This window comes from Montipora foliosa, chromosome 14, assembly GCF_036669935.1.
Source record: "Montipora foliosa isolate CH-2021 chromosome 14, ASM3666993v2, whole genome shotgun sequence".
In the NCBI taxonomy this organism is placed as follows: Eukaryota; Metazoa; Cnidaria; class Anthozoa; order Scleractinia; family Acroporidae; genus Montipora; species Montipora foliosa.
This window is the reverse complement of record NC_090882.1, coordinates 14,707,848-14,720,347: the sequence shown is the minus strand read 5'-3', so window position 1 is coordinate 14,720,347 and position 12,500 is coordinate 14,707,848. Positions and strand designations below refer to the sequence as shown.

Genomic DNA, 12,500 nt, shown 5'->3' with positions numbered 1-12,500 from the left:
TGTGCAAATTCAACACAAAGATCACAATCGCCCAACTCTCAGAGGTTGACCATTGTTTCTGGAAAATCAAAAATTTACTCTCCAAGACAAGGTTATTTATCACCAGGTAATTCCATCGTTTTGGTAATAGCAGCTACTTTATTATTCATCAGCGTCACAATCTTTTGCCGATTTTGGGGGTCATTTTGTTGAAACTCAAGCACGCTTCCAACAGACCTGTTTATTTTCGTTACTTATGCGTTACCACAAAAATTCTCCCCGTATCACATTTCAGCACATGTATGCAAATTTGCTAAGCTCGAAAATTACACAACATGATAAATTTACAAAAGCTGGAAATTTCACTGAAATATTTTCCACCGAAACATTTCTTGAAACAAGCAACATATTTGCTATAAGAGGCAAGAAACCCTTCCTATTTCAGTTGCGTGCGTGCAAGCGAAACACACAATCACAAAGCATACGCAATTAAATAAATTTCTGACAGTTCACATTCAACCCTTTTCGAAAGAACCTTGACCGTAAATAATAAAGCACAAAAGAGACAACAAGCTTTCATTCAAGTAATTTTTTCACTGCCACATTTCCATTTTTTTTTTTAACCTTTGCAGAGTTGAGTACAAAATGAATGTTACCTGCCAGACAAACAGGCAAACTTTAAATAGATGCGACTTTAGTAAACACTGTGAGACACACAACAGAGATCACAGATCTACTTGTGGTGTTCGATTCCTTCTCTGTCTTTGTTGAACCCGAAAGTTACCAGAGAAATTTCCATTTGGTTTCAGTGTTGTACGTAACACCACCTTGGCGAAATATTAGAAGTACAGCATATTTTGATTTCGGCTCGACGGGCGAAAGATTCACGCGGTCGAAGTCCATTGCTCGTCGCTTTTTTAAGATTCCAGATCTTTATGTTTCACCGCCTGTCTTGACGTTCCATTCCTGAGCTCCATGTGGGTATATTTTCTTTAAAGATGTACTAAAAAGCCATTCGCGTTACAATGACTTTCGACGCCATTACAGGTTAATTGTGCAGAGCAAACTACGCATTACCCCAGCCCCCTCAAACCTAACAAAATACGCACAGAAGACTCTATGCACAAAGACACCACTTAGCAGGGGAGTGACAGGCAAGACTTTTCCCGACACGGAAAAAAATAACAAAAAAACCCACGAAATGAAACCGGGATTCCGACTGGGTTTGGCAACCCAGTAAAAAGAAGAAATAGAAACTCAAGCACGCTCTAACAGACCGCTTTATGGTCGTGAGTTATGCACGCGCTGCGGGCCTATTGCCACCACGGACTTACACTCTTACGCTCTTATACTCTTACAACCCGCTGACATAGTGTGTAGTGCAAGGAGGAGAATGGAGGAGAAAAAGAAGATGATGATGATGAGGACGACAACGACGTGATAAATCGACTCTTGACCAGGAGATCATCAGTACCTGAGAATAGGCGTAACCTTTCCAGGGGATTGTATCAATGGTTAGACTTTCAAGTCTTCTCGGATAAGGACGATAAGCCGGAGGTCCCGTCTCACAAATAACGTCCATGTTCATTAGTTCCCCGTGGGACGTTAAAGAACCCACACACTATTCGAGAAGAGTAGGGGATGAAGTTCCCGGTGTTGTGGCTGTTGTGGTGAATGTAAGGATACCACGACTTTAGAAGATACCTGAGAGCAAAGTTATGGTCGTACAGGTGGTAATTGGCACTGAAGCTTAAGGACGGTGCCTACTATTGTTATTGCGCATACGTTCTGCGCATCTCGACACACTCGGATTTCCTATCGGTGATGCTTACTAAAACAGGGATATTTTTGCGTGGTTTAAAACTATCCGGAGAAAGTAGTTCTTACTAAGTACTCTTGGTATCCAAAAAGAAAATTGGGGGTAACCATGCATTTTTCAGAGATAATTAAGCTTCAACTTGAGAAAGAACGTCATACATTGCTTTGTATTTTAAAGCTTTTTACGAATATTATTCATGAATTATCTTTGAAAAATGCGTGGTTACCCCCAAGATCTACAGTTTCTGCATAATCACACACCGGGGCAAAAATATCTTTAATTAGTAGGCACCGTCCTTAATTTAATGGCTATCTAAAACAACTCAGAATTCGACACACAATTCTGCTTTATTAGGAACTCCATGCATATTAAGGAAAGTACTGTCATTGCTTGGAAGACAAGGAACCAACTCAGTGTAAAAGCCCCGGGCAAACGGGTTCAACACATCATCAACATTTGATTCAACAAAACTTCACGTGATTCCTTTGATTCAGTCCCATGCTGCAGCCGCGGTTATTATTATGGATACGGCATGGATACGTCATTGACAGACCCACTAGTGCGCATGCGCATGCCCCAAAACGTTGAAAGATGCAGGGCTTCAACTTCATTCAACATCGAGATAACAAAAGAAATGTTGAGTTTTAAACTCATTCAACAGCGATTCAACATGTTTGACAACACGGTTGAAAGAGTGAGGCAAACGGTTTTAACATCGCTGTTCAACAAAATCGAACGGATGTTGAAGGAATGTTGTAGGCCTTTACCCGGGTCTTGAAACAAACAAACAAACAAACAAACAATTTGCAACACGATAATAATGATAATAATAACAAGAACCACCACCACCACCACCACCACCACCTCTCACGCTTAACCGAGTTACTAATTAACTACAAAATCAGATTCACCGACAATCGAGGGTGCCCCAAAACGGTTAGTTGAGTTTCTCAGTTTTTAAATGGGTTCACACCTCAGTTTAAAAATTTAGATATGCCAGTTGTTGGATCAGTGCTCTTGCGCAGCGATCATCCAGGGGAAAATACTCTCTCTTCATCGTTACATGTTCTTTTTCACTTGAACTTGGAGAGAAAAGTTGAAGTGTTGAGTTTACTTTATGTGATGAAAATGGAAGCCGCGCAGTCTGTAATGACAGAATGCCAAGCTACTTCCACGCGTATGGGTGAATATACGTTAGGGGTAGTCTTTGTTTTGATTTTGTAGTCACGCTATGTTTTCATGTGGTACATGGTCATGCAATCTACTTGAACAAATTCTCCTACTGATTATGTGAAATAAACTGTGATCTCACTTGATGTTCAATCTCGACCCCAGAGCTCTTCTCTTGACTGAGGGAGAGAAGAGCTCTGGGGAACTCTGAAACAAAGTGTGTTCTCATTGGTTTTCGTGAAGAACAATCAAAACCGTCTCTAATTGGTGCATTCATGTTAGCACGAGGAGTGAGCAGGCGTCGTTAGGTTCAAATAGCCAATTCTTGGCTATAAAAACCCTACGGCGCATGTTCTCCTACCTAGAGTTTCCCAGAGCCTTGGGTCGATCCAAGGCTCTGGTGACGAGAATGACTTGATGTTGTGTTCAGTGGTTTTAATAGGGACTTTAAGTTACCAGGCTGGGTGGACGGCAGACCGGAAGTAATCTTCGACAAAATAGTGTTTCTACGCATGTGAAGGTTTTGGCGACAGCCGTTTACATTCCGGCGACGTGGACAACGTGGAAGATCCGAGTTTTGCCGGCCACCGGTGAACGTGAGTTGTTTTTCTTTTATTTTGCCTTTATTTTTCCCTTTAATCCCAATTGGAATTGTGCAGTCTTGATCTTTGTGTTTTGTACATGCTGCCCAGAACTTTTTTCTGTCGTTTTTGAACACTTTTATTTTGAGACAAAACGGTTTTTCCCGACTGTTGTTGTCAAAGAGCATTGAAAGTGAATTCTAAATAATAAATAATGGTAATTGAACTGACTGGAGTGCAAATTGGTCTGAAATCGTGTCATTTCAAAATTGAACGAGCGCGCAGCGCGAGTTCGGTATGATTTCAGACCAAAATTGCACGGCACAAAGTTCCATTATTACCACTTTATTACATCCATTTAGAAATCGCACGATTAAATTGCTCAAATACAGAATTTTAGTCAGTACCAATATTTGATTGATTCATGGGAACGAAGGTTGCAAACTTCGCCACACAATGGCTTTTTTCCTTTCATTTTCCTGCAATTTTATTGGTTACTTTAAAAAAAGCCTTGAAATCTGATTGATTGTTTTGTTTTAGTGTTTTTTGCTCACGTTGTCAGTCCCGGCGGTGGGGCATTGGCAATTTTATCGCGGCCCGGGGGCTGGGTATTTGCGTACCCCAGGGCGACCCCCGGGTATTTGAAAACACGTGTTTTCGAAAGTGCCATGCATGGAGGAAATCATCGGCAAAGACGAAGCGTTTGTTGAAGATTGGCTAGTCCGTCAGGGTCTAGACAAACTTGTGGATGTTTTTAAAGGTATGTTTTTTTTATAACATAGAGTGGTCATATTTTGCGGATGGAAGCGTCCACTTTGTTACGCGCTGTTGACACTGTTCAGCAAAAAAATCTAGGTTTTCATTTTTTGGTAAGTTGTAAACTTTTTTAACGGGATTGTCTTTATTCTAGTCGAAATGTAATTTAAAAAAAAGGGTTTTTATACAACAAAATATATAATGTAACGCTATGCTCTAGCAAACTGTTAAAAACAAAATATAAATATATAAATATAACCACGATGTTGTTCTTTGTATATGGTCGCTGACACTGACTAGTTGGACACTTGACTACAGGTGCTAGCTGAAGGCCTTCTGCCAAACGACTGATATCTTGCAATTCAAATCGAAATTCTGCTCTACATTAGATCTCACAAAGGTTACCAAGATGCAACTTGTCATGCTCGTCGTACGGAAGCTCCAAGTTCTTTGACTTGCTTAAGACATACAAAATTAAAAACTCTTCATGTATACGTGACAGTGAGCATTTTTCGTGCTTTGCAAAATGGTGTCACAGCAAAAATAAACAAACCTTCGACAAATGATATGCCAAGCCTCCTAGAAAACTGAAAAAACATCATTTTCCCGCCAAGGACGGATGCGTTTCCCCAGTCCACCTCGGACAGTTTTACCGTCCACCCAGCCCACCGTCTTGGTATTTTAAAGTCCCTAATGTGACCTAATATTTAACGAGGGCCTTGAAACGTTTTTGTGTTATGACGGCGTCGTTTTATTTTTCCTATGTTAAAGTCAGCAACCGGCTTTGTTACATAACTGCTGTCATTTATAAGGGATTACGTAGTTGTTTTTACTTAGCACAAGGTAATGCAATCTACTTGAAACCATTCTCCGACGAATCCATCATGTCACTGCTGTCACGCGTCACGGAATCCTCGGAGTTTGCAGCATCATTCACAAAAGCGCTTCTTTGCTGGTGCTCTTCCAGTCGAACGTTTAACGTCTGCAAAGACGATGCTATGTTTTCTGCCATTTGTGAACAGAGGCTTTTTGAGACGTCATCTTCCTTATTTTTCTTGCCCGTTCGTGACTGTCCTCGGTTTTCCTTTCCAAGCCCCCTCGACGCCGCATCTGCACCAGTGCCTGAAGAAAAAGAAAGGAATTTAGGCCAGGATGCTTCTCAGCTAACTTTATCTTTCATTGACAAAATGAGGGTTATGCCACCTTGGACAACAAATACGGAGCTTCGAACACATATCAAGCTATTTTTAGACGAGTTATTAAATAATATTTCGCTTGCACGAGTGACCATTCTCAATCCCATGGGTAATAAGTTCTCATGCAAAACTTGTGAGAGGCTGGAAAGGTCTGGTTTCGCGGGAAAAACAATCTAAAAATAACTCGGCCTGCGAAAACGCCGTTCCACAAATACAGTGAAGCTATAAATCCCCAGTAGGAAAAAGCTCACTTTTAGAGACACTCGTGAACACTGTAAAATTGTCATGGACTTAGGCTTGAAGGATATGATTGGAGTACTTTAGGTTCTTTAGATGACCCTGATGAGAGTGTTGAAGTGTTAAGTGCGAAACTATGGGAAATGTATAACGAAAGCTTTCCTCTGACGTTCGAGCGATCAGCCCTATATGTCGCCACTGGTGAAGCACCTTTGCAAGATAAGAAACAAGAATGCAAAAATAGAAAGTGATGTTGAGAGAACCACTCGCCAAGAAGAAATTTAACACCCTCATTCGCAAGAATCAAATAAATGCTGTCTGTAATGAAAACGAGAAACATTACAGGGTTATCTAAGAAATGGTGGGACACGGCCAATATAATTACGGGTAGGACACCTCAGGGCATTCCGCTCCGCAAAGTAATTAATCCTGATAATAATAACAACGAATATTTTCAAACTATTACACCGATGATGCATATGAGGCCTCGGGGCCCCTTGAGATACCTGACGGTACACATGTCCCTGAGGTCAGTGTGCTTTCAGTGTGGAATCTCCTGAGGCGAACTGCTACTTGACCTGATGAGATTCCTTACTGGCTCTGGAGTAACTATGCTGATTATCTGGCCCCTGTAATTATGAAGATCTTCAACAACTCAATTAAACAGCAAAAAGTTCCTCCTCTATGGACGAAAACTGGCTAATGTTACAGCTATTCCCAAGGTATCCCTATTAAGCCAGCGTGGTCAATTGAGACCCATCTCACTTACAAATATAATCACGGAGAATTCTTGAGAAACTTGTTTCCCACAAGAAATATCAGCTACCTTCCAGTCAAACCTGTTTGCCTATAACGTGGGACAGTTTAGCCTAATGTTGACATTTAAGAGGGCCACTGATTATACGTCAACATTATTGCATGGTTAAATTGGTTAGATAAAGGCGCAGACTTTGTTACAGTGTATTCTCTCGACTTTAGTAAAGCTTTCTATTTTGGTTCCCACCAGATTGTATGTAATAAGCTCAAGTCATATATTATCAACCTTTATGTTATTAATTGGTTAATTAATATTTTGAGCGGTCGTAAACAGAGAGTTCTAGTCGATGGTGTCACTAAAAAGTTCGTTGAGATTGACGGAGGTGTTCCACAGGGGACTGTCTTAGGTCCAGTGTTCAGTTGTTCTCCATTATGGTTAGTGACATTAATGTTGTGCACCCGGACACAAACCTGCTCATTAAGTTTTTTTAGTTGTCACAATGGGGTGACCCCACCACTTTAAGGCACAGGGCTCAACGCTTATGCCTCGTGTCTGTGGAAGTCTCACGCCAATTGGGTTGGCAAAATATAAGCGTATACTTTTCTCAGTTTCACTTACCGTATTAATGGTTTGCATTTCCTCGCTTTTGTTTCTGATTGGTTGCCGGATGTGTACGTGGTTGACGGTGAGACTGATCACCTGACGACATTTCACTGCGTGAAAACTGATCCTGTAAACTGACGTCACTGCTGTGAGAGCCACTCGTGTTCGCAGTACTTACCCCATGATCAAAGACCCTTTGTGAGTGACCGACGGCTCCTTGGTTACCTACATCAGGACTTATCTCTGTATTTCCACATTGAACCAAATGCTCCGGCTCATTCCTGTGCCCGTTCGTCAACGCTGAATTAAGAGCAGCAAGCTCAGGGGCTATTATACCCGCGAGCTCTACATAATGCCCCATTTTCTTTTTCCCCTTTCTAGATTTCTTGCCGCTAGATTGTTGCGAAGATCTTTGGGAAGTGGTTTGTTGGTGGCGATTTTCACCTTGTCTTTGAGATTGAAGTCTTGGGGGAACCGGAGGATTTCTGTTTGTGTAATACCATACGTGGCCACCGCCTAATTCCTCCTCATCTCTTTGAATCATCTCAATCACAATTGCTTGAAGTTCTGGTGCCATGTTGTCCACCGACCTTTGCTGCTCTTCAATTTGTGCCCTTCGAAGCTCAGCAGCTTCGGGCGTTTCTCGTTTGCGTCTGGAAGAGGGGCGTGCTGGTTGCTGTGATATACCGAATTTGCTCGAATCCGCAATCCCCGAGAGATTCGTTGCTGAGTTGACTTCCATCTCCCTGGAAACTGCATCGCTGCTTCTTTTTGCTTGTTCCTCGTTTGTCACCATAGTTCCTTCTTGTATGTCACGTCGACAAGTCTCCAAAGGATCAACGACGGAGTTACTTGCTTCCTGAGCTTGAACTGTGTTGCCATTGCATAACTGTCTATGCTTTGCAACGCTATGTTCCTTTTCTGTGTTTTGGTCTCTCACTTCTGTGTTTTTCAGCTGTAAATTATTAGCACGCAAGTCTCCAGCGACATCCTTTGCAGGCTCGCGATAGGCATTATTTGTGTTGTGTTTCGATATTTTCTTTTTCGTTTGTTCAGGCACCTTCTGGCTTGCTTTTGAAACAGCGCTCGGTGATGAGTTACTAGACCCTGAAATATCTTCTTCACTGACTTTGCCATAATCGTCAGCACTTGAATGGCAGAAAGTGGGAACATGACTTTGCGAGGGGATGTAGTTCATTGGAGGTGAGCTATCAGTAGGTCTGAACCAGTTGGTCTCTAAATCGCTCAGCGAAGTTTGCGGACTTTCATGTGGCTCTTCTCTTTGATGTGACCCAATCGATTGACATGAAGCCATGCGCCTTTCCATGGAACCGTTTACTTCGAGATTCATTTGCTCAAATTCAGAGCTCAAACTCTCGTCGTTTCTCTCCCTTGGGTAGAAACCGTTGTTTTGTAACCGACGTTCTTGGAGCTCTTCTCTTTCCGCAGATTCGAGATGCGTGGATTGCACCGATGGCATCCCAGAATTCAAATGTGTATTGACATCTGAGCGTCTATTGCGAAAGGGCGAAGAAGTTTCATCTGTCGCTTCCTGGTTTAATTTGCTTCTTTTCGCAGCGGGTTCTCCATCGGGTTTTGAATAACTGTCGCCCGATGTCATGGTTCGTTCGTCTTTCAAACATTTGTCAAAGTCTGACACCATTTCCCGTGGTGACTTAGTAAATTTCGAGCTGTCTGTCATGGTCATTGCTGGACTACAACTTTCAAGATTGCCTGTGTCTGGTAGAGGCAAGGAATCATCAGTAGGGATATCGAATTCTTCATGGTAAGACACTGAACCACAAGAAGCATGTTCATCGTGTAGTGAAAACGACTCCTGAAGAGCCTGTTCCCTTCTCAAATGATCCATTCCAAAATCTTCCTCGTTATTCGTCTCAACTTGTGAAATGGACTGTCTGCAGGTCTCGTATTCATCACCATATCCAAAAGTCGGGTCAGGATTTAAATAAGTTGATTTTGCGTCAACAACCTCATTCCCTGGATTATGTTCAGTCCGCATTTCCTGTTCATCTTGAGTAACTGAACGCCCACAGCTCTCATAACAGGAACCGCAAGAGGCATTTGGATTGTACTCCGAAATGGACTCTTGTTGAGCATGACGCGGTTCCTCAGTGCTACAGAAAGTTTCATGCATGCAGTCCTGGTCTCTCAAAGAACAGATTGAATGTGGATCGGGTTGTGACAAGAGTGATGGATGATCAGTAACAGATTCGCCAACACGGAAATCCCTCGCTTGCTCCTCCAAAGATCTATCGTCACTTGCTTCTGGAACACGGAGCCCAGCTAGCGAACCAGACAACTCCTTTGCAATATCGATATAATGCCTTCCTCGCCTTTTCTTCTTAGCAGTAGCTTGTTGTGTACTTCTTAGGTTAGCATCTCGACTGCTTCCGGTTTCACTTTCATTCCTGACATCTACGCTTGAAGAAGGATCACCTTCAGCAATAGTGCTAGCACCACCGTCACGAATATTGGTTCCCGGAACTTGCAACTCTGCCAAAGGTCCAGAAATGTCAGAAGCTAGCTGTAGATAAGGTGGAAAATGTCTCTGCCGACGATTCCTCCCTTGTAATCGCTCATGATCGTCTTCCTGCCACTCATCTATCTCATTTTCACTTCCACTATCTAAACCTTGGTTCTGAGAAGTACTTGCAATATCGCCCAAAGTAAATTGAAAGTCAGTTAAAGGCTGGCCAATATCTAAAACACTCCCCTGCAAACGCTCATCACTTTCTTCCTGAGAAGCCATCGCATTTTCATGTGCACTAGTTTCTTCTTCGTTGTTTGAATTTTCTTCGTGGTGATTTCCGGGAAATAGAAGGTCACGTGAAGGTAAAACCATGTTCCCAACAGCCTCTCGGTGAGTACCAAATTCTCTTTCCCTTTCGTTACTGCTCCGGGTTTCACCGGGAGGTGCAGTATTTTCCTGCATTTTCCTGTCAATGTCTTACCTACGTTGCGTGACAAAAACAAAAACTTCATTAGCATACACGGTTTTTCAACGTTAACTTGGCGAGTCGATTCAGAATTTAAACTGTGCTCCTCAAAGAAAGCATTACGGGGGTTCACACTAGGGACGTAACAAGGTTTCAAGTATGCCCGAGTTCTACTTTGAATGTGAACGGGGTATATTTTATTTGAAGTACCTTAACTAGTAACCTTCGAAACGAGGTGTCTTCAGAGATTTCAAGTCTAGTTTTATCCCCCTCGAACGCGTACATGAGTGCTTGAGCAGCTCAAAATAGGATACGGCGATAAGGCGTGTTGACTTTCTGTCGCACTTTAATATACATGTATGGCGCACATGAACTCTCTCTCCCAAAATGAACTCTTCCTACTTACTTGGAGTTCGTGCAAATCGCCAAACAACACCTCAATGTTATAAGTTCCTCTTCGTCCTTATTTAAAAGCTCAATCTGTTTCAACAAGCATTTCAGGAATTACTTTGCAACAATCAGCACCACCAAAACAAATCAAAGAAGATTGTTCACACGAATTATAAAACTTTAACGAAAGTGAAAAAGAGGGTGCACAATTCAGCATACAACGAAAACGAAAATACATGTGACCTACTGAAGAGAATGACAAATCACTTGCCAGCTCATTTTTAATTTATCTCACCCCCTGGGAAACAAAAAACTAATGCTTTGCTCAGGCTTAATGAAAATCTTTTTTTTTTTTTGGTGAATATAATTATGTACATACGTAATCCATTGTCACAGTTACGCAAACTTGATTTTATTGTCCACAATCAAAAACCAAAACTTTCAGTTCAGTTCTTGACTCAAAGGTTCATATTTCGAATGGATGCTTGAAAGAAAATGCAAGCATACAAGACCAGTCCACTGGCAAGACGTGAGATATTACCTAAGACAGTTGTTAGAAGCCCTGAAAACTTTTCTGACCAGAAAGCTGTTTGTAAAATGCAATGGTCTCAATAGGTACCAACAGCTGACAAAAAGCGTTTGCTACTTCACTGAGAGAAGGGGAATGGGCAGCTTAGTGGAGTCAGGGTGACTGAGCAGTTACCAACTATGCCTTCCACCTCTGTGACCAGAGTAAAACCCTCAGCCCCAAGGTCATATGTGGGCTGAGTGTCAGTTGATCTCAATCTGACTCCAAGAGTTTTTCTCGGGGTGTTCCGGTTTTCCTCCGTCATCAAAATTGACTCTCAATCAATTACATCAGGTTTGGCAGATACCTTCCATAGGGTTGACCTCTGGTATCCTTCCCTTTCACTGAAGTGAGTGAAAAATGTTGATAGAGAGAAGTAGGTTACTTTACCCCCTAAACTGAAATAATTAGAGACTGATTCTTTCAAACCTAAGATTAAAATTCATTTTGACAATGACAACAGTCAGTTATCCAACTTAAAACAGCCGTCAACCTCACATTTTATCGAAACCACTGAAGCCGATGATGTTTCCTCGAAGGCTTGTCTTGTAGGAAACAGGGTTTGTGCTGCATTTTGTCTCCAGAAAAAAAATCCAGGAGTATGTTTAAACACTCCTTACAAGGCATTTTCAAGAAGAAGAAATTGTATTTCTGTGCCATACATTGTGTTTCAGTGTTTTCTTTGCTGAAAAAGCCTACCTTGATATCCTGCAAGCAAAATGCACGCATGGGCACAATTTGGGCTCAATTTTTGAAATGTCTCCTTAACTTAGCATGATGCAATGGCAACAACTTTCCCCCAAGCAAAAATTCGAGCAGTTTTCAAGGAGTTTTCCACAAAATCGGACCTGTTTTTTTTAAAGGCTTTTCAAGTGCCCTTGAACTCCGAAATTAAATCCCACGGCTTTTCAAGGACTTTAAGGGGTAGGACGAACCCTGAGGAAAGCAGAATATAAAGGTTTCATAAAAATCTGTGTTTAAAATTATAATTCCAAGGGCATTGAGGCAAACAAAATAGACTTTTTAAAATAAAGAAATGAATCTCTGGGGATTTAGCTTGAGTTGGAGCTGGTTGGAGCATACTTCGTTCTAAATAACTGAAACCCAAAATACATAAATTGAAAGTTTAAAAGTAAACAGAACAAACTAAGATGGGGTTTAACACATAGAAGCTACAGAAATGCTTCATATGCTCCACAGACCTTCAAGGTTAAAACTACACAGAAGAAACTAAGATGGGGTTTAATAAGCTACAAAAACTCCACATAAACCCCACATACCTTAACTATAAACCACAAATGAAAACAGAAAATTCTAATTTGCTGTAACAGCTGTCACATTCACTTCAAAATTTGCCCATACCTTTTTTTCCAAGTTGTCGTTTCACAGAAGTTCCGAGATCACTTCTTGTCTGCAAAAAAAAATTATTACATCATTTGGCTGTGTAGCTTGTTTCCCTAACAACAATGAACAAACATACTCCGTCA

The 12,500-nt window shown here is 41.6% G+C and overlaps 1 protein-coding gene and 1 long non-coding RNA gene across 2 annotated transcripts in view; both read right to left on the bottom strand.

Moving 5' to 3' along the window:
• LOC137985657 (uncharacterized) overlaps positions 1-1,639 on the bottom strand; it is a 5,107-nt gene extending 3,468 nt beyond the window's left edge. Inside the window, exon 1 of the long non-coding RNA XR_011119323.1 lies at positions 1,454-1,639. This is a non-coding gene — a long non-coding RNA (uncharacterized lncRNA). The remainder of the gene's footprint in view (positions 1-1,453) is intronic.
• A 399-nt stretch (positions 1,640-2,038) lies between these two features.
• The window catches only part of LOC137984290 (uncharacterized), an 11,162-nt gene continuing 700 nt past the window's right edge, over positions 2,039-12,500 (bottom strand). Inside the window, exons 2-4 of the mRNA XM_068831408.1 lie at positions 12,376-12,424; positions 7,114-10,070; positions 2,039-5,427 (exon numbers count right to left, since the gene is read on the bottom strand). Of these exons, the coding sequence (XP_068687509.1) occupies positions 7,118-10,051 (2,934 nt within the window). The 5' untranslated portion in view covers positions 10,052-10,070; positions 12,376-12,424 and the 3' untranslated portion in view covers positions 2,039-5,427; positions 7,114-7,117. The remainder of the gene's footprint in view (positions 5,428-7,113; positions 10,071-12,375; positions 12,425-12,500) is intronic.